We start from the raw sequence: 25,062 nt of genomic DNA, 5'->3' as shown, positions 1-25,062 counted from the left end.
GAGCTATGCAAATAAAAATAGGCAATTATGTGTAGCCCTTTGTAGAGTTAGCCATGGAAAGGTGGGCCTGCTGAGTCATCTCGTAGAGCGCCTGGTATGTCCCAAATACACACCCTAAGAGGCCCAGGATGCTGATCATGACGTCTTTAGCAATGGTCACACAGCTCATGTTCTCAGAGTAAAAGGTGGCGATCTCCAGCAGGGGCGGGATGATGAGGGCCAGGGCGCTGCTGCTCACAGAACCCACCAGGGAGATGACCAGGTCCAGGCGAGGGATGAGAACGGCCGAGAAACCTGCAGAAAGAGAGGGGAATGTAGACTCACTGGGTGTGCTTCAAAGAGGGGAGTCCCCAACAAGCTTGGCTTTGGAGTTTAAGGATTAGATCAGGCACCATGGCTCCAGACCCTGTCTCCCTGTCTGTCCCCCAATCCTTTTTTAAAATTACTGTTTTTGTAGAGAAAAAAATGGGGTGTGTGTAGGTGTGTGTGTATATGTATGTTATGTGTGTGTGAGTGTGTGTATGTGTGTTTATGTGTGTATGTTATGTGTGTATGTGTGTTTATGTGTGTATGTTATGTGTGTATGTGTGTATATGTGTGTGTGTGAGTGTGTGTGTGTTTATGTGTGTTTATGTGTGTATGTGTGTATGTTATGTGTGTGTGTGAGTGTGTGTATGTGTGTGTATGTGTGTATGTTATGTGTGTATATGTGTGTATGTGTGTATATGTGTGTGTGAGTGTGTGTGTGTTTATGTGTGTTTACGTGTGTATGTGTGTATGTTATGTGTGTGAGTATGTGTATGTGTGTGTATGTGTGTATGTTATGTGTGTATATGTGTGTATGTGTGTATATGTGTGTGTGTTTGTTATGTGTGTGTATATGTGTGTATGTGTGTATATGTGTGTGTATGTTATGTGTGTGTATATGTGTGTTTATTTGTGTATATGTGTGTGTATGTTATGTGTGTGTATATGTGTGTGTATGTGTGTATGTTATGTGTGTGTATATGTGTGTATATGTGTGTGTGTTTATGTGTGTATGTTATGTGTGTGTATATGTGTGTATGTGTGTGTATGTGTGTATGTTATGTGTGTGTATATGTGTGTATGTGTGTATATGTGTGTGTGTGTGTGTGTATATGTGTGTATGTGTGTATATGTGTGTGTGTGAACAAGTGTGTAGGCCAGCAGAGGGAACAAGTGTCCTGCTCTGTCATCTAGCACTCTTTGTCTCGTCCCTTGGGACAGGGTCTCTCACTGGATCTGGAGCTAGTCTGGCAGCCAGCAAATCTCCCTCTCACACACACTGAGGGTCTCTTCTGCCTCGTACTCTATCAAACACTAGAAGTCCAGTAACCTCACTTCTCTAGGTCAAACATCCCCAGTTCCTTTGCTCTTTCCTCCTGGCACCTCTTCTGATCCTCTCTTCCTAGAATGTTCCAGAAAAAGGATGGGCCAGCCCTTCTTCCAATGCTTCCTAAGCTATGTTTGCCATGAACAAAAGGGGTGGGTGAAGGAAGAAAGAGGGTGGGGGAAGTCCTAAAATAACCCCCAAATCTTTAACAAATCAGCCCAACTAATTGTCCCTTTTGGGGACAATTAAATATATAAATTTCTTCATAATTAAATAATTGATGACACAGAGACTTGATCACACCTAAAATGGGAAAGAGAGAGGCTCTAGGGACCAGATCCCCCATCTGTCATGGAGCTGTGTGATGTGGGGATGTGATGATTTCCCTGGACCATTGCTCCCTCAGGTGGTAGCAATGCTAGGTTGGTATGAGTGGCAGACACTTCAGTAAGTACAGTGGCCAGCAGGTAGGCAAGTGGCTGTACAAGAAAAATCTTGCCTTCTCCCATGATTTGGTCAGTGCCCACTTCCTAGGCAAGAGGACTGGGGGTGGCTTTCTTTCTGTGTTTTCTAAGCCCGTCTTCAGGTGGAAAGAAGAGAAGCAAGGAGACAAACATCTTGTAGATCACAGACAGGTGGCGGAGCCAAGGCTGTTGGGATAGGCACTATACTGGGGTAGGACACACGTCATAGGTTTGGGTGAATAAGCGTCACCTCCCCCACTCACAGGTCAGGCAGACCAAGGCTGTGCGAACGGTCAGGTCTACGAACAGAACCCAGTTCTCAGACACTCTCGAGATGACGTAGGGGATGATTATCTCAGCTGGGACGTGGAACTGGAGGGCATAGGTGAAGAAGATGCCAACAGAGTACATCAGCTTGACTGACTGGTACAACCTGCAGACGGAACATTGAAAGGATGCGTGATGCCATCAGGCTTCCAGGAAGGTGGCTGGGGACTCACTGGAAGCTTCACAGGTCAAGGGCCAGTGACTCAGGTCAGACTGGCTTAGAGGGGACACGGAACCATGCATTCCTGTAAGTTCTGGAGCTATAGGAACCTCCAAGTATTTCATTTAAATATTTTATTTGAAAAATTATGTCAAAAAAATTATGTCATATGTATGTGTAATGCAATTCACAGTGTAGCAGCCGTACAGGCTCAACCATTTCCCTACCCCTTATTCTCACCGCAGTTCCCTCTGAGTTTGCCATGGCTCACATGTGGAGGTCAAATGACCACCTCAGGTGTCCATCCTGGCCTTCTACCATATCTGAGCAGCGTCCGTCCCGTTTGTTACTACTGCATGTGCAGGCTAGCTGCACCACATGGATTCTCCTGTCTCTGTCTCCTTCTCACTTAGAAACATTGGGATTACAGACGTGCACCATTGTGCCCAGCTCTTATACGGGGTTTCAGGGTTCTAAGTTGGGTCTTCATGTTTGGGGTGGCAAACACTTTATCCACTGAGTCATCCTCCCAGCCCTGTGCCTACATTTTAAAACAGAAAGAGGGGAGCCACACATACACCCACAGAGGCACAGTGGCACGTCTCTATGAATTGTTTGTTGACCTTTGTTATTTCATCAAATATAAAACCGGATGTGGTAGGACATGCCTGTGATCGCAGAACTTGGGAGGCAGAGGAAGGAGGATTGACACAAGTTTGAGGCCAACTTGGTATGCATAGTGAGTTCCAAGTCAACAAGGCTTATACAGTGAGATCCCATCTCAAAACAATAAAGTATTTCTTGTAAAAGTTGTTCCCTGTAAGCACATGTCTGGTACTTCTATTTAACAGCACAGAGATTTTTTTTTTCCAGTTTTTCAACTAGTTGACAGTTAATGGGAAACTGATTATTCTGTCTTTTGCCAAGGAAACAAACAATGCAGCAAAGACTATCTCCACATATATCTGCTTATCATAGCACACATGATGTGCTCACATATCTCACATCTGCATATCTCAGCATATATGACAAACACCCACATGTCCCACATCTGTTTACCTCAGCATCTATAGCTCACACACCCCATATTCTTTATCTACACATCAACTCCAAAAATAAAAATGATTTTTTAAATTAATTTTTTTCTTGACACTGAATCTCACCCCGTATCCCAGCCTGTATCGAGGCTGGTTTTCAGGTGGATATGCAGTCAAGAACGACCTTCAGATTCCATTTTGAAATTGTTGGGATTAGTGGCACGAGCCACCACTGTGGTTTATGTAGTCCTGAGGACTGAACCCAGAGCCTCGTGTGTGCTATGTAAGCACTCAACCACTGAGCTATGTATCAGACCCCAGCTATGATTTTTAAATGTTGATACCACCCTTTTGTTCTAGTCTACAGCATCTCTAAGTGCCAAAATAATATGTGGGCCATGTCAGTCTCTGACACTGCAGTGTGTGTGTGTGTGTTCCTATATGCACATGTGTGTGCAAGCATGGAGAGGTGTTGTTCTTCAGGAGCTGGCACCTTGTTTTTGATGAGGGGTCTTTCCGTGGGCCCTGGGTCGCTCACTGGTTTGGCACACTCCAGGGATCTGCTTGTCTCCACTCCCCAGTGCTAGGATGGCAAACGTACACCTCCAAACCCAGATTTTTTTATGTTGGGGGGAAGTGTTTGAGACAGGGTTTCTCTGTTTAGCCTTGGCTGCTGTGGAACTCTCTTTATAGAACAGGCTGACCTCGAATTCACAGAGATCCACCTGCCTCTGCCTCGTGAGTGCTGGGATTAAAGGTGTGCGTCACCACCGCCCAGCTCCAAACCCAGATTTTTATGTGAGTTTTGAAGGCCTAAAGGTCTCTTGCTTCTGTGAGAAGTATGCTTAGCTAAGTTATCCCCCAGCCTCAATACTGTAATTTTTTAAACCGGTATTTCTTATGTATATTTTGAGGACCTTTTTGTATATAAAATTGTTATTTTGTGTACTTATCACCCCCCTTTTTTTGGACTGGAATTGTTGCTATTTTTACTGAGAAGGGTTGTTTGTTCAAGACTTCCCTCAAGAGTGGATTCCTCTCCCTCCACTCACCAGCTGGCTTATACCAGCCTGTGTAAAAAGCCTGATGGAGCTTGCTGCCCATGTATTTAGCTGCCACCTTCCGCATGAAAAAGCTCTGCCCATGATAGCCAGAGGAAGTACAGTCAGCCAAGAAGAATAAGACCCACGTATTAAGATAATATCTCACTTTCATAAAATAGGGCATAACTTCAAAGCTTCCACACTCATGATCTCATCTGGTCATTAGCAGGGCACAGTGAGGAGGGTGGGTCTGGTGACATTTTCCTTATTTTACTGCTCTGGCTTTGGGGAAGATGGATGGCACCATTGCCCCGCCCACCTGAGAGCCCAAGCCTGTAAGGACCCATCACAGTGGTAACAGTTGATAATCCACAGAGTTTGCTGCATGCCAAACACTTTTCTAGCATTTTCTGTATATTAAAGCAATCGCTGCCAGCACACACTCTGCCAGGGAGTGCAGTAGAGGGCTGTTCGCCCAAGGTTTCCAGGCCCTTTCCTGCCAGGGTGGAAGGAAAGCTTATCTTTCTCCCATCTAGCTTAAGGTAGTTGAAGTTGTTGCACTAGCTGCTTGGGAAGGGCAGGTGGTGTTCGGTGGCTCTTAGTCATGACAACCAGCAACACCCTGGAGTGTGGCTGATCCACTAGAGAGCCTGGGCCATCCCATAATGAGTTGGTGTGAACAAAGAGTTAAGCAGTTGTGTGATAGCCATGGTGATGGTTCATGATCGGAGCATCATGACGCTGTCCTGACCAACACAAAGAGGCCCGTGAGTAAGCCTTACTGTACAGAAGGGTGGGAGGCTCACCCATGGCCATGGAGGAACCAGAATGCAGATCCTATTAGTTAGCTTTAGAACATGTACTTAGTCACTAGGATCTAAAGATCCCACCTCTGGGTGTTTCCTGGATAATGGATGAAAGAACAAATGACTGAGAGTAAGGATTCCAAGTTGAGTTCCAGCTGGGGATACTCAAGAGTCTAAGTAGCAGTCCCAGGTAATGGTAGCGCATGCCTGTAATCCCAGCACTTGGGAAGAAGAGGCAGGTTGGGTCAGGTATTCAAGGCTATCTTTGGCTACAAAGGAAGTTTGAGGTTATCCTGGGCTACATGAGACCCTATCTCAAAAATTTAAAAAATATTACTGTTATTCTTATTCAAACTGGGGCCTCAGACAATCTGCACAAATGCTCTACCATGGAGTTTTCGCTTTCTTTCATCAACAGCTCCAAACTGACCCTCTTAGGGCCGTTGCATTTTAGGGTCGAACTTGGAACTCAAGTCTCCACTCCCACTAGATAGTGTTAGCTGGGAAGGTCTGTTCTATGGAGTTTTCAGTGATGATGCTTAAGGCTGCCGAGAGGAACTGAGAGGGAGCCCAGTGTCTGGTCACCACATCCATCCATTATCGTAATTAACGCCAATGTCAACAGTTCACAGCAGGGCATGTCTTCTGCTAAAGGTAACCAAGCATGAGGCAGGCAGGTTCCTACCAGCAATTCGGCAAGTTGAGGGTGATGCTAGGCTGAGTGTCTGAGCCAAACTTCATGTAGCCAAGAGTCCCCAGGCAGATGTAGAGGAAGATGACAAAGGACATGCTCAGATACAGCACGGCAGGGAACTGCTGTGGACTCTTCATCTGGCTTTTGAGAGGAAGAACCTGGAAGCAGACAGTTTGGGAAAGACAGGGTCAAAAGCAGAGCCATTATGTGGGTGTAGCTCCCTTACAGGCACAGGTGTTCTTCTCCTGGTCGATGGAATCATCAGGAACCTCTCCACAAGACCACACCCTCCACACAGCCACACCCCCTCCAGATGCTGGCTCCCCCTTCATCTTGTCTCCTGCTTGCTATTGCCCCAACACCCTGCGCAGTGTGGGATAATCAGTAAATTTTCCATCTTTATCTTCATCTTGGGAGCTTGAGGTGTGGTCTGGGTTGGGAGGGGCCCTTACTAGTTCAGACTTTCCCGTCACCAGGAAGTCATCGTGCTTCACGGGCTCAACACTGCTAGGGTGACATGGGGACTAACAGCTGGCCACCCTGTGGGGCACCTCATCTTTCTTACCATCCCCACACCTTCAAAGGTGAAGATGGCTGTGCCGAAGAACAACAGGAAAGTCTTCCAGCTTGCCACCAGAGGCAAGCTGCTGTGCCGTGGGATCTCCTGAAAAGAGAGGCAGGGTAGTGTTGGCTGGCTTTGCTGTGGGGAGGGCATCTCGGGTCACGTCTGATGGCCACAGAAAGAGCACTGTTACTGTCTTATCTTTAAGAAAGTGTTCTAGCTGGGTGGTGGCAGGCGGATTTCTGGGAGTTCAAGGCCAGTCTGGTCTAGTTCCTGGATTAGTTCTGGGACAGGCTCCAAAGCCACACAGAGAAACCCTGTCTCGAAAAACAAAAACAAAAATGCTCTAATTAATTAGCTAATTTATTATGAGACCGAGTCTTCTGCAGTCCAGGCTGACTTGAACTCTGTATGTCCCTGAGAATGATTTTGAAATCCTGACCCTCCTGTCTCTGTCTCCATCTGGAATTACAGGTGTGCACCACGAGGTTATTTCATCTGGGATTACAGGTATACACCACGAGGTTATTTCACCCAGTTTAATGTCTCTTAAGATTTATGAATGTTGGCTGGGCGGTGGTGGCGCATGCCTTTAATCCCAGCACTCGGGAGGCAGAGGCAGGTGGATCTCTGTGAGTTCGAGGCCAGCCTGGTCTACAAGAGCTAGTTCCGGGACAGGCTCCAAAGCTACAGAGAAACCCTGTCTCGGAAAACCAAAAAAAAAAAAAAAAAAAAAAAAAAAAGATTTACGAATGTTGCAGCATTTATTAGAATTTCATTCCTTGGCCTGGAGAGAGATGGCCCAGCGGTTAAGAGTGTCTGCTGCTCTTCCAGAGGACTGGAGTTCAGTTACCAGCACCCACATCAGACAGCTCACAACCACCTGTAACTCTAGTTCCAGGCGTCATTCTGACACCCTCTTCTGGCCTTTTAGATACACACATACACACACAGAGAGAGAGAGAGAGAGAGAGAGAGAGAGAGAGAGAGAGAAGCATTAAAACCTTTTATTTTCTTTAGTGCTCAGTAATATTCCTTTTTGAGACAGGGTTTCTTTTTTTAATATTTATTTATTATATATACAGTGTTTTGTCTGAATGTAGGCCAGAAGAGAGCGCCAGATCTCATTACAGGTGGTTATCATTACAGGTGGTGGTGAGTAACCATGTGGTTGCTGGAATTAAACTCAGGACCTCTGGAAGAGCAGTCAGTGCACTTAACGCTGAGCCATCTCTCTAGCCCGACAAGGTTTTTTTGTGTAGCTTTGGAGCCTGTCCTGGTACTCGCTTTTAACCGAGGCTGGCCTTGAACTCAGAGATCTGCTTGCCTCTGCCTCCCTAGTGCTGGGATTAAAGGTGTGCGCCACCACCACCCAGCTGCTCAGTAATATTCTATTCTCTCCCCTCACCCCATACAGTTTGTCTTCCCATCTTAAATATGGAGCAGTGGGGACTGGGGAAGAAGGAAATTGCCCAAGGCCACTCGGCAAACTACTCATGGAGTCCAGGTAACAATGCTCGTCCCCTGCTCCTGCCCTTAACATCTCTTTCCCATCTTTCCACTTGGGGCTGTGCAGTGGGTGCCAAGCACTGGGAAATGGAGACAGGAGAATCAGAAGCTCAAGGTCACCCTTAGCTACAAAGCCAACCTGGGCTACTAAGACTCTGGGCTTTCGTTTTGTTTTGTCTTATTGATTTATTCTTTTATCTTTCCAGATTTGTGGTTATTTGTTATAGCGGCAACAGGACACCAATATAATTCCAGAGACTTCCATGATCAAAGACATGAAGCAACAATGGTGGAATGATAGGCCAATGATGGGCGGGAAACCAGCTGACCCAACTGGAAAGATCTGCTTTCTCACATACTGCTCCTGCTCCTTACTGTCTTTTTCTGGAAACTGGGATAGAGATAGCATTTTGAAGTTGTTTTATTTTGAAGATTGGGGAAGTTGTGTAAAGTCCTTGGTATCAAGTAGATCAAATTTCTTATCTATCTATCTATCTATCTATCTATCTATCTATCTTTCTATCTATCTCTTTTAAATGTTTCTAATACATTTATATTACTGGGGTTGGGGGCACATGTGCCCCAGTATGCATACAGAAGTAAAAGGATAACTTGTGGGAGTCCGTTCCCTCCTTCCACTCTGTAGGTTCCGTGGACAGAACTCAGGTCCTCAAGTTTGGAGGCAAGTATCTGAGCCATCCAGCCAGCCCTACCTATTCCTGTCCACTGACCGGTTATTTATTTTCTATGTGTGCTTTGCGTGCACACGCACGTGCATGTGTGTGTGTGTGTGTGTGTGCGTGTGTGTGCAGTTGTGTGCTCACCCGTGGTGTATATGCATTTGCATGCATGTACCCATGCCAGTGCATGCGGAGGTCAGAGGTGTTCTGCTGTCTTCCTCTATTGTTGTTATTTTTAAGAGTCTCCCACCGAACTTAGAGTTTGTCATTTTAGCTAGACTGTCTGGCCAGCGAACTTTCACTCTCTTAGTTCTGTGGTACCATGTGTGCCCCACTGTCATGTGGACACTGGGCATGGCAACTCAGGTCCGTATGCTAGGACAGCAAGCACTTCACCTTCTGCCCTCTCTCAATCTCTACACTGTGATATCTCTTGTTATTTCATTGAAGTGATGGAGAATATGACATCCTTCTTGATCTCTTGTTATCGAGACCCAAATCCCCATCTGTTCAAACAACACCTGATCACAGAATCGCCAAATTCCTTAGTGATTCAATTTTTGGATATGACCCTGATGCTAAATATGAGGGTGTTGATAATCATGCCTAATTCACAGCTTGTGGGACAGAAGTATTTCTAGAAATCATCTAGGTCCAGGGCAGGGGGACTGACCACTTCCCCACCAGGCTCACAACGCTGCCATGCCTTGGAAGCCTTGGACCTTGACCCCCTTCTGTGTGGCTTCAGACACAGACCTGAATGAGATACTCGAAGATCACAGCCAGGCTGCCCAGGGTGGTGATGGTAGCCAAGGTGGAGAAGACAGACAACACCTGTGGGTTCTGGACAAGCACCAAGAGGATGAGGAAGGGCAGGATGGTGAACATGTAGAAACGAGCATCCAGCACGGGGATCATCACCAGGCTCTCCCTGGGCTGGCAGATGTTGGAGGTGAAGTGCGCTTCTTCCACAATCTGCCAAAGAGGCACAGTGAAAGGTGGGACATCAACCCTGAGTCACGAAGAACGGCTTCAATTAGGATTTCAGTCAATCAGCTGACGACCCACTGCCCCAGCAGAATGATATTATTCACGACTTGTGTGAAATTTCAATATAACCTGATGCCTTTGAAAACATATATTTGAGAGGCAAAAGAGGTGGTTCAGGGGTTAAGAACACTGGTTGCTCTTAAAAAGGACCTGAGTTCAACTCCCAGTACCCATGCGATGGCTCACAGTTTCAGGGAAGCCAGCACCTTTCTCTGACATCCATGGGCATATAGTGCACACACATACATGTAGGCAAAACATTCATACACGTGAAAATAATAAATAATTTTAGGTTTTTATCTAAAAGTAATTTCAGATAAAAAAATTTAAATTTATTTAATTTTATTGTGTGAGTGTTTTGTCTGTATATATGTAAGTGGATCGTGTACATGCCGCACGTTGGAAAAAGTCTAAAGAGGGAGTCAGATCTCCCGAAACCGGAGTTACAGACTGTGAACCACTACGTGGTGATGGGAACTGAACCCAGGTCTGGGTCCTCTGAAAGGGCAACAGATGCTCTTAACTGCTGAGGCATCTCTCCAGCTCCATAGCTGAGTGTCTTCTGGGAGTCTGTGCACTTACGTATATGTGTTCCTGGGGACTGGGGGCTCCAGAGGACAAACTTGGGATCGTTTCTCAGGTTTTCCCACCTTGTTTTTGGGCACAGGGTCTCTCGTTAACCTGGTACTGGGTATGCTGGGCTAGGCTGGCCATCCAGGGCTCAGCAGACACCCATCTGTCTGTCTCCTCAGCACTGGAATTGTAGCTGCGTGCCTCCAAGCCCAGCTTTATTATATGTGGGTTCTGGGGGATGGTACCTACGGCCTGTGCTCGCAAAGACAAGCAGTTTACTGACTGAGCTATAGTCTTACATATCTGATGCCAGCTTCAGACTTGAACTTTTGACCACTCTGCTTTTACCTTCCAGGTGTTGGCATTACAGATGTGAGCCACCGTGTCTGCTTTTAGGTGTCCTGTGTTTTTATTTGGTAACTCTAGCCACCTTACCAGTAGTGTATGTGATTCTGACAACCGGAAACCCTGGGCATCCTAAAGCCCAAAGACTCAACGGTCTTTTTATCTGCCAGACAATCTTTAATTCCCCCTTGAAGTGGCAATTTTTGTTTCCCCTCACATGACTAGAGAAGAGGGTTCAGTTACATCCTCTTTAGACTAGCGGTTGAAGCTGGGCAGGGCTGGGAGCTGAGTCGCTCCTCCACCAGGCCCTCTGTTAGTTACACAGCTCACTCTTCTTCCGGGATGGCTGGGTGCACCCCTCTGTCCCGCAAAGCCATAAAGGAATGCTCTCACTGACTTGTCTCATGTTAGGAACATGATGAGGGGAAGGCGACTGCTTGCTAGACCTAAGGTAGATTTCATCTATGCTTTCCAGACAGAAGGAGGAGGGGCTTTGGTTCTGCTTTGGTCCCAACCGTGGTCTAATATGGGGCAGATGGGCTCAGATGTTATGATCCCACCAACAGCCCCAGCACTGGGAGGTCTCCTCTCCTCCCACTCTACCCAGAAGAGCCCTCCTTACCTGCTGTAGATTGTCTGCCATAAACATGAAATACGCGCTGCAGAAGCCCAGCTGAGTGACGATCAGCAGGAAGCTCACAATGTACCTGGGAAGGAAGAGGACAGCGAGGGAAAGGAGTTATTGTTTAGAATGGGTTTCATTTCCAAAGCCATCATTTCTGATGATTGTATTTTGAAAGATTTCAGTCCCTCAGAAGAAGCTGATAGTATAGTAGGATTAATACCCATAAACTCTGGCTTTAGGCTCTGTTCTGTTTTTTGAGGCAGGGCCTTGTGTAGCCCAGGCTGGCCTCTCATTAGCCAGGTAGCTAACTGTGACCTTGAACTCCTGATTTTCTAGCTTCTACCCCAACAGTGCTGACATCACCACCACCATCTACATCCATACACTCTAGTGAATGTCTGAGTAGTTACCTTTGACCTGATTTACATTCTGGGCATATATATTCAACACATGCACAAGCATGCGCGCGCACACACACACACCACCACCACCAACAACAACAAAACACACACACTCCTTTAGAATCATTTCAATGATAATTTTGAAAGTCATGAAACTTCTCCTTGGAATACCTCAGGCAGATTTTTCTTAATCCTAGATAGACAGAAATCAACTTCAGCACCAAATATATAGTCTAAATTTTAGATATATTAGTTACCTCACAAATACTGTTTTCTTTTTGGGGGGCATGGTCTCATTTAGCCAAGGCTCCCTATGTAGGTCAGGCTGCCTCTGAATTCCTAATTCTCCTGCCTCTACCTCCCAAGTGCTAGGGTTGCAGGTGCACCACTATACCTGACTTAACTTTTACTTTTGTTAAAAGACTTCCAAGGCTGTATGTTGTACTTAGCTGTACCTCTTTAGCCTTTTTCCCTGCCCCCCCCCCCGGCAACATGGAGAATTTTGCGTGCATGTGGTGTACTTGTTAGTTTTTTGTTTTGTTTTGTTTTTCTGAGACCATGTTTCTCTTCATAGTCCTGGCTGTCCTGGAACTAGCTCTGTAGACCAGAGCTCACAGAGATCTGCCTGCCTCTGCCTCCTTGAGTGCTGGGATTAAAGGCAGTGTGCGAAGCTGATTTACACTAGGTTATTTTGGAAAGTCCAGGCTGGCATTATTATTATTATTATTATTTTATTTGAGCTCTACATTCTTCTCTGCTTCCCTCCCTACATCTCCCCTCCCCTTCAACCCTCTCCCATGGTCCCCATGCTCCCAATTTACTCAGGAGATCTTGTTTGTTTCTACTTCCCGTGTAGATTAGATCCATGTATGTCTCTCTCTCTCATAGGGTCCTCATTATTGTCTAGATTCTCTGGAATGGTGATTTGTAGACTGGTTTCTTTGCTTTATGTTTAAAAACCACCTATAAGTGAGTACATATGATAATTGTCTTTCTGGGTCTGGATTACCTCACTCAAAATGATGTTTTCTAGCTCCATCCATTTCGGGCTGGCCTTGTTATGAACTGCCTACATGCTCTTTGTGTGGCCATCTCCTCCATATTAGACTTCTGAGAGTTCCCCAAGCAGCATCATGAAACAGCAGCACTGTTCCTCTTTTAACTCACTGGAGGCCAACTCCCTGTTGGCCTGTGGTTTCGGGTCTCTCTTCATACATGTACCCTTCACACCCACGACTTTAGGATTTAGTGACACCCCTTCATGAAGTTGGTTCCAGGCAAGGCTCTACATTACACTTTATTGCAATGCTTAAATTTGAAAAATTGCCATATTCTTCCTACTTTGTGTGTGTGTGGGGGGTTCGTTCGTTGTTTGTTTAGTTGGTTCCTGTTTTCTGGTACTGGGTATTGAACTCAGGGCCCCCTGCATACTTGGCAGGTGCTCCACCCCTAAGCTACAGCCCAATTCTGTTTTTCTTTTTGTCTTGCAACTTTTACTTTTTTGGTGGTACCCCGAGTGGACAGACTGTCTGTTTTCCAGGTCCGGCTGACCATGGGCGTCGTTTATCTTGGTCTTATCCTTGGAGGTTTCTCGTGAACTGATCTCAGGTCAGGAGGTTTGATTAGATGAGGCTTCTTCACTGATTTTTTTTCCACTGGCAAGAGGATTTCAGATTGGATCTTCATAGACCCTATTCTATCACAGGACACTAGATTGGATCTTTATACACCCTATTTGATCCCAAGACACCTGTGACATGGGCCGGTGTGATTGGGGCATCGCTGTACCCTCCTTTATGAAGTTCCCCACTGACTGTCCATTTAAAGGCTGAGCATCCATCCATGATTGCTAACTATTTGGGGCAGGCAGGTCTTGCTCAAGCCGCTGAGTTCCTCTTCACACCCTGAAAATGAAGAATCCCTTGTTGAAGTGAGACTTCCCTCCAAGTGTTTCTAACTTTCCTCAGTTACTGAACTCTAAAGAAATGGGATAAGGGAATCCTGATGGCTGGAGAGGAGAGAGATCTTGAGTTCTAGTCTTTGCTCCGACACTAGATTCCTGTGTAGTTTCAGCGACTTGCTCGTCTTCTCTGAACTGTATGATTTTCCATCTCAACAGGCATGGGTCCAGTGAAATCCAAGGGCTGTTTCTGCCCTACATGGCTACTTAAGATGTCATCAGACATGGATGCTGACCTCATCTGGCTGATGACTAGAACAATTCCTGACTGGGAGATTAATGTCCATCTGAAGAGCCTGAGGTAGGGGTAGGTGGTATGGACGGGGCACTCACTTGAGGGCTCCCTTAGTGTTGGCTCACTGCCTGGAGAAGGATTGTCAGAGAAGGCCTCATTGAGGGGTCTTGGGATGTCTCTGTTCCTCCACTACTGGGGTCTTCTGTACCTTTGGGGTATTATTTTATTGTGAAAGCCCTGGCAACCCCATTTTTCTAGGGCAGTGAAGTCTCCCTCTGAGTCCTATTCAAGATTGGTTGGAAGGCCCACAACGATCAAACAGAAAAATATTTTGAACATACCACCAATGTGTGTGTGTGTGTGCGTGCGCGCGCGCGCACGTGCGTGCCGAAGTATGTGGTGATGAGGATCTAAGCCAGGGCCTCCAATTCTGCTGAGCTACATGCCTAGCTCTTTTCTGTTTGTTTTTGTTTTTTGAGACAGGGTTTCTCTGTGTAGTTGTCCTGGAACTCACAAACAAACAAACAAACAAACAAAAATAAGTTAACTGAGATAGGAAGACCCACATTGGATGTGGGCAACACTATCCTATGTGCTGAATCCCAGACTGAATGCAAGGGAGAATATGAGCTGAGAACCAGCATCCTTATCGCTTTGCCTCCTGACCCTGGACACAATGTGTGGACCAGCTGTTTCCTGTCCCAGCTGCCATGCTGTCCCTGACACTAGATAGAATCGTCTGGAACTGTGAGCAGAAATAACTCCTGCCTTCCTCAGGTTGTTTTCCTCAGATACTCTGTTGTAGCACAGGACAGGTAACTGTTACACAGTTAGATAAAAATAATCTAGTTTCCGGCTAGTTGTGGAAGTGCGCAGCTAGCACTTGGGAAGGAGGAGAAGGGTCAGGAGTTCAGGGTCATCTTGAGGTTACAAAGCATGTTTGAGGCCAGCTTAATAAGCAGAAGACCCTGTCTCAAAAGAACAAATAGGCAAGCCAGCAAGCAAAATTAATTCCAAGTTTACACACATGATTCCAAGCAACATACAAGAAAACATAAAATGAACTAGGCCTGGGGCTGTAGCTCGGCTGGTAGAGTTCTAGCCTAGTGTTTATAAAGCTTCACTTCTCAGTCCTCTATTAACCCAGCTTGGTGGTGTATGAGAAGTTCAAAGTCATCCTTGGCTTCTTAGCAAGCTCAAGGTCTCCCTGGCTATATGTGTTCTTGCCTTCCTTCCTTCCTTCCTTCCTTCCTTCCTTTATTTCATTCAAAAAGAAAAACACAACTAACACATACCTTTTCACACTCAAACACTTCTTGACATGCACAGAAAAAGATAGCCTTGGAGGACTATTTATTTATTTTTAAAATCTTACTTAAATTTATTTTTTGTGTGCATTTGTGTGAAGGTGTCAGATTCCCTGAAACTGGTGTTACAGAAAGTTATGGGCTGCTGTATGGGTGCTGAGAATTGAACCCAAGTCCTCTGGAAGAGCAACCAGTGCTCTTAACTGCTGAGGCATCTCTCCAGCCCCAGAAGGGATATTTATGAACCATGATGAAGGAGGTAGGGCTGAGGCCATGGGGAGATCCTCTGTCTTGCCCAATAGTTTCCAAAGACGGCATATCTACGTAAAAACTTGTGGCTGGAGAGAGGGCTCAGTAAGAGCAGGTGCTCTTGCAGAGAACCCAGGTTCAGTTCCCAGCACCCACATCAGGTGGTTTATAACTACCCATAATTCCAGCTCCAGAGGATCTGATACCTTTGAGAACTTGCACTCATGTGCACATGCTCACATATAAACACATGGACAGATATAATTGAACATAAAGTAAAAAAGCACGTGGGAGCAGACATAAAGGCAGGGCAGGCAGGGGATGCGATCACTGTTTCATCACTGTTTTGTGACCAGTACCTGCCCCACGCTGAGTGCGTCCTTAGCCAAGGATTTGGACATGTTTCCAGGCTGTACATCGTGGTCTCTTCATAGTTCACAAAACTCCTCTGCAGCCTAGGGTGAAAGGCAAAGGATACGTAAGTTAAGACACTTTTGCTGAAGGTATAGTATGTGCCTGAGTTGGTGGCTGTTGTGTATGTGTGTGATAGCGTGGAGTGCTCTGTGAAGTTTCTCACAGTAGTGCCATTGGTGCAACTTTCAGAGGTTAATTATTAGCGTATACAATTTTTATACACTTATGCTTTTTTTTTAATGTTGAGATAGGGTCTCATGTAGACTAGGGTGGATTTGTACATCTGGGTACGACTTTGAACTCTTGGTTCTTCTTCTCCCACCTCCCTTCAGGCATGCACTCAGCAGCATGCTTTAAAGACTTTATTTGGGGGCTGGAGAGATAGATGGCTCAGTGGTTAAGAGCACTTGGCTGTTTGTTCTTCCAGAGATACCTAATTCAATTCCCAGCAACCACGGGTGGCTCACAACCATCTGTAATGAGATCTGGTGCCCTCTTCTGGTCTTACGCATTCATGCAGACAGAACACTGTATTCATGATAAATAAATACTTTTTTTTTTTTTAAAAAAAAAAAACACATTATTTGGGTAGATCTCTTTGGTTTTGTCCTTTGGATTAAGCAGTATCTGTGCACTGGTTTAAAGAAACAGAGCAGAAGAGGTGGAAGAAAAGGCAGAGTGGGCGTGCCCAGCCTGTGACTGTTTCGGTTTACAATGTAAACTTTACACTGAGGTTTGGGAGCCCCTGAGAAGGTGATCTCTTCCTTTCTGAGGGGGAATGGGTGACTCAGCAGTAGGAGCCTTCTGGTCCTGGGTGGGAGTGGAGAGGAACAGCTGCTGCTGGCTAGATGCCACGTGCACAGTGCTAACTACAGGGCCGGGGGACAGAGAGGAGGCTCAGGACTTTTATGGAGCCTTCTAAACCAGCATCCCCTGGACCTGGTGTGTGTCTGTCATCTCAAGAATGTGAGGGTAGGCAGGAGATCTGGAGATCAGGTTCATTCTGGACCACACAGAGTTAAAGGCAATCTGGGGAATAACTAACACAAAATGGCAAAAGGCCCTAGTTAGATAAAAGACCATTGTCCTAAAATGTTGATGTCAGAGAGAAAGGAAAGACACCACCAGCCAAAGGACAAAGCCAGACTGATGCAGCTGTGGGTGAGTTGGTACCTGCAGGAGGTATGGAGGCCCAGAGGGCTTGGGGGTGAGTTGGTGCCTGCAGGAGGTATGGAGGCCAGAGGGCTTGGGGGTGAGTTGGTGCCTGCAGGAGGTATGGAGGCCAGAGGGCTTGGGGGTGAGTTGGTGCCTGCAGGAGGTATGGAGGCCAGAGGGCTTGGGGGTGAGTTGGTGCCTGCAGGAGGTATGGAGGCCAGAGGGCTTGGGAGTGAGTTGGTGCCTGCAGGAGGTGTGGAGGCCCAGAGGGCTTGGGGGGGGGGCATTCAGAGATCCACTGGTGGTTAAGAATGGGTTTAATAATAAAACGAAAGGAAGGAAGGAAGGAAGGAAGGAAGGAAGGAAAAAATAAAAGCAAAAAGAAATGAAAAGAAAAGAAACAAAAAGGGGTCTATAGAGTGGGAGGGAAGTAAAGCGTATAGAACGGGGAAGGAAGTGGATCCAGAAGGAACCAGGGAAGGAGGGTGAATATGATCAAATTACTTTGTATGAAAATTTCAGAGAAATATATATATATATATATATATTTTTTTTTTTTTTTTTTTAAAGAATGAAGTCAGACAGGTCTTCAAAGACCAGCTCTGCCATTTCCCAACCGTGTGATCCAGGGCAAGGTATTTTAGCCTAAATGTATTCACCTCTAAAATGGGAATAAAAACAGGCTCTATCCCAGGGGGCTGCCGGGAGGAGCACAGAAATCTTGCAAAGCTCTTGGCTCGAGAGAATCACACCATTTACATGACTGCTGAAGGAGCAGAAACCCTGATGTAGGACCTGTTTTATGAGCTAAAAGGGCTCTCCGGGATGAGTGTGGCCGCACACACTCCTGCAAGTCCACTCTTTCGGTTCTGTTTATTTGGCTTTATGATCAGTTTTGGAGACTGAGCTTGTGTGCCATTGAGCTACATCCACATCCTATGGAAAGTTTTACTTACTATCCTTGCTTCAGAAATGCTCATGCTATAGCCCTGGCAGGCCTGGGACTGACAGTCTTCCTGCCTCCGCCTCTGAGTTGCCCCTGCTCTGACTTCCATTTCAGGCATTTCCTCACTTCCAAGGACATACATCCGAGGACATAGTTGGGTTCCGAGGAGCTCAGTATTCTGTATTTTCTTGGTACTTTTATTTTTCTTTCAGAGAAAGAAACCACTGAGCCATCTCTCCGGTTCTCAGAGGTTTTTGTTTTAGGATTTCAGATGGATACACCTGTGTCTCTGTGTGAGCATGTGCACATGAGTTCAGGTACCAATGGAGGTGGCCAGAAGAGGGCATTGGATCCCCTGAAGCTGGAGTTACAGCGGTTGTGAGCTACATAATGTGGGTGCTGGAACTGAACTTAGGTCCTCTGGAAGAGCAGTAGGCTTTCCTGTCTGCTGAGCCAGCGCTTCAGTCCCCTAGATGTGCATTTAATGACGGAAGCCATTGCAGACTGCTCACGGCATTGCTAACTGTGTTCTTCGCTTTTATTAACTTGCCTTGAAAGGGTTTTCCTGGAATAAGTGGCCCTGACAACATACTGTACTGGGGTAGGGAGAGGAAAAGGAAACAAGAGGATGGGACTGTAGTTCATTCGAGAGTGTTTGCCTAGCATATGTAAGGCCCTGGGTTCGATTCCCAGCACTGCATTACGGGGCATGGACTCAAATGACTTGCCTACTAGAACTTGGGAGGTGGAGGCAGGGGGGTCAGGAATTCAAAGACATCTTCAGCTCCATAGTGACTTGGAGGCAAACCTGGGCTACATGAGACCCTGATTTCCTACTTCTTCTGCATCTGGTTGCTCCCCCAGTACTGGCTGGCTTCCAGTCATCTTACCCCCAGTTGACTGGCTGGCTCCCCTTTTCTCTCTGCCTGCCAACCCCACCTATCCCTTCTCTGCTTAGCTATTGGCCGTCAGCTTTTTATTACACCAATCAGGTGCCTTAGGCAGGCAAGGTGAAACAGCAACGCATCTTTACACAGTTAAACAAATGCAGCATCAGCAAATGCAACACATCTTTACATAAACAGATTCTATTCCTCATCACTCGTCTGCAATCCCCTTGCCACCTCTGGAGGATTCAGAGCAGCAGAAGCGATAGACCAGAGAAGGAGCCCTGGAATGGAGCCCATGTGGTGAGAGATGTGGACTCTGACCTCTGAGTGAGGTGACTGGCACACTTCAGCAGGATATCCATACAGTGCACGGTGAGGACCCCGATGGCCAAGAGGCTGACAGGCCCCACCTAGAGGGACAGGACAGGAAGACAGTGAGATGACATCTGGCTCCATCCACAGCCTAGCCCTCGTGCAGTAGAATGAAAGTCTCTAGCTGGGCTTGTTTAGCGTGTGTGACACTCTGGAGTCCGTCCCAGCACTGCCCCCAAGCAGACAGAAAACTTGCTGTATATGGAGGCACATGTCAGTAATGCTGGCGCTTAGACTGAGGCAGGAGGATCACTGTGAGTTTGAGGCAAGCTTGAGCTATGTCTAAGACCCTGTGACCAACCAACCAACCAGCCAGCCAGCCAGCCAGCCAGCCAGCCAACCAACCAACTAGCCAACCAACCAACCAACTAGCCAACCAACCAACCAACAACTGGGTAACTAACCAACCGGAAGTTGCCCATGATGAGCAGTTAGCTCAATGTTCTCTGCCCTTGGATGCTGTGTTCAAACATCCTATTTAGTGTCATTGCTGAGGGGTTTGCCCCACACTGGCTAGGGTTCTTCTAGGGACAATGAGCCTACCCCCTCACATAGCCCAGGCCCTTTTCATCGGCCTCCAGGTATACTTTTCCAAAGCCCCCATGCTAACTTAATTCCTTTACATACCTTAGCCCTGGCTTTTAAGAGTCTTAAAGACCAAGGTTCTTTTTGTGATGTAGTGCTCTTCACTCAGGATCATTAATCAGCAGGCCCCAGGGACACTATGGCAGGTGGGTCTGTTGTGAAGAGCCACCTTGTCCAATGCAGGGTGTGGGGGCTGCACCCTTGGACAGCGACCATCCCCCCAATATGTGACCACTGAAGCTGTTCCTGGACATTGCAGACTATTGTGGGGAGTGGAGCTGGCGCAGAACTCTCTCCGGTTGAGGATTGCTTCTTCTGCAAGTCTGCTTGTCGGACCCCATTTAAGAAGCAAGGTTGACTGATTGTGCATCAATCTTCCGGATGTGACCGAAGGGCACACTGTGAGACTATAGACAGGTCCTGTGTGACATCATTGTCACAAAGGAACAAATGAGGGGTCAAGAGTGTTGTTAGCCCCACTAGGAGGCAGCCTTCACATGGCAGGACCTCTACCTTGTTTGCAACCTTTAACCCCGGGGCCAGGCATGTTCTTAGAATGACTCTCTGTACAGGTCACCATCAGAGGCGGATGGAGGGTCTTCACATCACCCGACAACTCTCGGGGGCACAGAGGGCAGTCTAAAGAGCTAGCAGGGCACCACGGAGCATGCTGGCCAAGGCAGTCAGGCTGAGGCCACACGGGTTTAATGCTCTTCTGCAGACATCTAGAACCTGGAGGGCTCTGAAGAAGAGGCTCCACCCTCTGGCTGGGGTGGGAGGAAACAAGGGGCCACTTCTCAGGCCTGGAGAAGACAAGCGGGCTAAAGAGAAATTCTACACGTGGCACCAACCTGTCCTCATGGGCACCATTGGGGCTTTCTGTGTGCAGGTCTCCAGAGAGGGACTGTGGGGAGGATGAGGTGGAAGGGCATGTGGTTCTTTTTTTTTTTTTTGCTTTTTTTTTGTTTTTGTTTTCCCCCAAAACAGGGTTTCTCTGTGAAACAGTCCTGGCTATCTTGGAACTTGCTCTATAGATTCCCCCTCCCTCTGCATCCTGAGTGCTGGGATTAAAGGCGTCTGCTACCACCTGGTGGCCATGTGGTTTTTTTTTTCAATCACAAATTCAGAGCGAGTATGCTAGACTTCTGCAAGCCCCCTAAGGACTCCAGGGGAGACACGTGTAAGGTACAGCTTTCGCATGTGTAGGATGCAGTACATTTTTAAGAGGGGACATAAGCCAGGAGATGTGTCAGCTAGGTGTAGGGGACATGGGGACTCTAGGGACATGCTTATTCCCACGCCTAGATCCTAGCTCATGCACCATCAGGTGGTTTTATCCTTATTTTTATTTCTCAGTGCTTTGGATTGAACCCAGACTTTCATGCCACTGCTCTTGAAACTAAGCTACATCCTCCACCCTTGTGGGTGTTTTGTTTTGTTTTCTTCTTGAGACAGTCTTGCTATGTAGCCCAGGCTGCCTCGAAACTCACTACAGAGTCTAGGTTGGCCTTGACCTGGAGAGCCTCTTGCCGCAGCTTTCCGGAATAACTTGGCACTTCATCAGGCAGTAGGAAACAGGGGTCACACACACATGCAAGTGTACAGGGACAAGGTCAGTGCAGTGTAAAAGGGAGGTGTGCGACCCGACACCCCAGGGGCTGGAGTGGAGGGGGTGAATGGGGATCCTGCGTGTGCCGCTGGACTCGGGAGTAATGGCTGCCCTCTCCAGGAGCGACCCAGTGTGTTTCCTGGTTGGTTACTGGTTGGAAATGGATGGGCACAGCTGCTGTTGCAGAGCGCAGTCCCTCAGGGTCACCCATCACAGAGGTCTAGAGACTGTTCTACCCCTACCGCAGTTAAGGGTGAGTCTGGTTTCTAGTCTCTTACCAACAAGCCGGCATTTTTCACAGCCAGGGGAAGCCCCAGGAACCCTGTGCCAATGTTGCTTTTCAGCAGGTGGATAAAGATTTGCATAAACCTGTGGTGGAGAAAGTGAGAGAAGAGGATATTGTGGGGGAGGGTTGGGAGGCAAGGGCAGGAGGAAGGAGGGGAGGGGAGGAAAATGAAGAGGAGAGGAAATAGAAGGGAAAGGCGAGGCAGGGCTGGCTCCCCGCCCCCGGCCCAGCATCTCTCTCTCTCTCTCTCTCTCTCTCTCTCTCTCTCTCTCTCTGTGTGTGTGTGTGTGTGTGTGTTGGGAGAGGACAGAACCAGGTGTGTGCACTCTAGCATGACTCTCAGTCCCAGGTGATCCAGGGCTGTGCCAGTTCAGGAGGCTCAACAAGCAGGAAACCCTGAAGGGGAAGCAAATAGAAATTGCCACCACTTGGGAGACTCCTTGGGGTTTATTCTCCCAAATTACAATCATTGAGGCCTATACCCTGCTAACATTAGACAGACAGTGAAGACATCAGTAGCCACTGCTCCAATCTGTAGACTATTTGTTGGCAGATCTTTTTAATTTAATTTAAAATTTTAAAGATTTTTGTCATTTGAGGCAGAGTCTTATGTAACCAACCCAGGATAGTCTCAAATTTGCTATCCAGGGTGATACTGGACTCCTGATCTTCCTGCTTCCACCTCTGAAAGCTGGAATGCCGCCATGCCTGCTTATCAGATGATTAACTTACTAGAGAAAGTACAGTGATTGTGTAGAATATATAAAGAATTTACTGATTCCATCCAGCCCTATTTCATTGAATAAATACACACAGATCTCTACAAACAGCTACATAATATAGACTCATGCTATGTACCAATGTGGATAAAAGGCAAAGTTTAACAGCCATTGCCACTGTGCACAGTACTATGAGTACTGAGGATTACGTGCCCAGGGAATGCTAGGCCTGAGGGTTCCACGTGCTCTTCACTCCTGTGCCGGCAGCTGCTAGCCAGACTGGGAAGAATGGCTGTCACAGAGCGTGAGAACAGAGTTAAGGGTTACCACTGGACCTCCTTGGAAGAGCAAGCGGGGGCCTGGTTTAAACTGGCAGTGGCACCCCTTCTAACTGGGATGACTGGAGGAGGCCATAAAGAGGCACGAGCCACACAGTAAATCTGACAGTGTTCCTAACTCAGGGTGAAGGCCGCAGGAAGGCCCACACCTGCTTTCCATCTCTCTAGTAATGTGGGAGAGACGTAGGCATGTTCATTCACCTGCATCACTTTTAGCATCTCAGTTACTGAAAGCACGACTAATTAAAAACTCAGAGAGAGAAATTGGGGTTCAACCTGGAGATCCAAAAAGCAAAACAGCCAGCCACTGACTCTTTTACATCAACCTCAGACTGAAAATGGCGATCCTGAATCCAGGAATCTCAGAATGAGACTGAGACCGAGAGCTGTCTCCGCCTGTTTTATAATCCTCTCCAGTTCTGGAATTAGAGGCGTGCACTGCTGGGATTAAAGGCATGCACTACCCAGTTTCTATGGCAACTAGTGTGGCTACTGGAATTAAAAGTATGTGTTACCACTACCTAGTCTGTAAGTTTGACCAGTGGGGCTGTTTTACTCTCTGATCTTCAGGCAAGCTTTATTTATTAAAATATAAATGAAATATCACTACACAGTATATTCAGAAGAATTCTGGGACACCAGTCTTTCTATAGAGTAATTTCTTATCAACTACAATTATTGGAAAATATCTCCTGCCACTTACTCTTTTCCATGTGAATAAAGCTGCTCACATCTCTTCTTCAGAAACCATGGTTGCTATCGTGCGTGTGTGCATGTGTGGGTGTGTGTGCGTGTGTGTGTGTGTGTGTGTGTGTGTATATGTTTAAACTGCTCACTCTCCTATCTGTCTCCTGGCCTACCACATCTCTTCTTCAGAAACCATGGTTGCTACCGTGCGTGCATGCGTGCGTGTGTGCGTGCGTGTGTGTGTGTGCATGTGTGTGTGTGTGTGTGTAAACTGCTCATTCTCCTGTCTGTCTCCTAACCTACCACATCTCTTCCTCAGAAACCTTGGTTGCCACCATGCATGTGTGTGTGTGTGTGTGTGTGTGTGTGTGTGTGTGTGTATTTTTCACTTTTCTTTCTCTGTTTCTCTCCCCATCTCTAGAACCCAAGTCCTTGTGCATAGTGGGCAAGGGCTGTAGCCCTGAGCTCTATCTATATCTGTCTATAGTATATACTGTCTATATACTTTCAAAGACACACCAAATAAGTAGTTTTAGGTTTTACATAAATGGCATTTTAGGATTGGATACAAAATATCACTATTGCATGTCAGGGCTGAGGCATTATAGTAATCCTAGCACCCAGGAAGCTGAAGCAGGAGGATTGCAAATTTGAGGCCAGTCTGGGTTACAGAGTGAGACTCTGTCTAGAGAGAATCTTTTATATGTCCGAGTCTGGGGCAGTACAAATAGAACATGGGGTAATTGAGTGATCCTTTGTTTACAGGAAGATCTATGTCTGTGGGAGTGATGGACTAGGATAGACCAGAAACAGAGAATACCCTCCTAGTGTCAGGGATGCGCTCTCTGGCCTGCAGCTCAGGTTGCGGACAGCTGCTTTATCTGGGTTCTTTGCAAGAATTGGGAAGTGTGGCGTTCCCAGACAGCTCTCCAGAGCTACAGTCAACATTCCTAGGTTCTGGAGCTTTGCTGTGTCACCAGGGAGCATGAGGAGGGCCTTTGGAGCTGGGGTCCGGCTGTACTTGCCCTGGAAGGGTGATGGGATCACTCACAGTAGTCCATCGACTTCCCCTTGAGGGTCCTTCCGGGGGGAGACGGTTCTCTGGCTGCCGCTGCTACTGCTGCTGCTTTGTGAGGAGTTCTTAGACACGCTGAAAAAATTCCACTCACAGTTGCCGTCTTTTCTAAGCAGAGACGCCTTTACCATGGTGAACAGGTACCAGAGGTACAGCACTCAGCTACAGTAGGCTGGAGCCAGCCCTCAGTGGGCTCTCATCAGGAGAAGCCATCCAGCAGGTCTTAGATGCTGGCTCCCGGTGCCTGGGTGTTCCTGGCCCTGAGTGAAACCCAGGATGTGGGAGTCAGAGGACAGTGACTGGAGAACCTGGGCCTGAGGGTGCCTCTCCAGGCTCCTGAGGCACGTAGGGCAGGGTCACAGGTCCCCTTCAGGACTGCCTTGACATCTGCCAGGACTTGTAGACTTCCAGCCTGTCTCCCAGCTCAGCCCTTGATGCCGTGGCCTCCAGGAAACACTGACTGGGAGAACGAAGGGATCTTTAGACTGGAAGTTCTTGCGTCTGGCTGTGGGCTCAGGCTCAAGGTTTGTTGCCTCTGGCAGGGAACAAGCCACAGCTACCTCACAATGGAGGCTGTCCAGGCAATAAGCGGCTGCCCAGGATGC

At 47.2% G+C, this 25,062-nt stretch overlaps 1 protein-coding gene across 1 annotated transcript; it reads right to left on the bottom strand.

Annotated features, from left to right (window-relative positions):
• Positions 1 to 25: 25 nt before the first annotated feature.
• LOC121456896 (proton-coupled amino acid transporter 3) lies at positions 26 to 24,588 on the bottom strand. Its single transcript, XM_041665421.1, has 10 exons — positions 24,434 to 24,588; positions 21,631 to 21,721; positions 19,108 to 19,196; positions 15,741 to 15,836; positions 11,227 to 11,311; positions 9,393 to 9,611; positions 6,451 to 6,546; positions 5,877 to 6,043; positions 2,082 to 2,251; positions 26 to 294 (listed from the first exon to the last, which is right to left on the bottom strand). Exons 1-10 carry the CDS (start codon positions 24,586 to 24,588, stop codon positions 26 to 28), a joined length of 1,437 nt encoding a protein of 478 aa, XP_041521355.1.
• Between the last annotated feature and the right edge of the window lie 474 nt (positions 24,589 to 25,062).

The sequence above is a fragment of the Microtus oregoni genome, unplaced genomic scaffold (assembly GCF_018167655.1).
Source record: "Microtus oregoni isolate MIOR12 unplaced genomic scaffold, Mior012 000015F_ref0000493, whole genome shotgun sequence".
NCBI lineage: Eukaryota > Metazoa > Chordata > Mammalia > Rodentia > Cricetidae > Microtus > Microtus oregoni.
The sequence above is the reverse complement of the archived record's forward strand: the minus strand, read 5'-3'. Positions and strand labels throughout refer to the sequence as shown.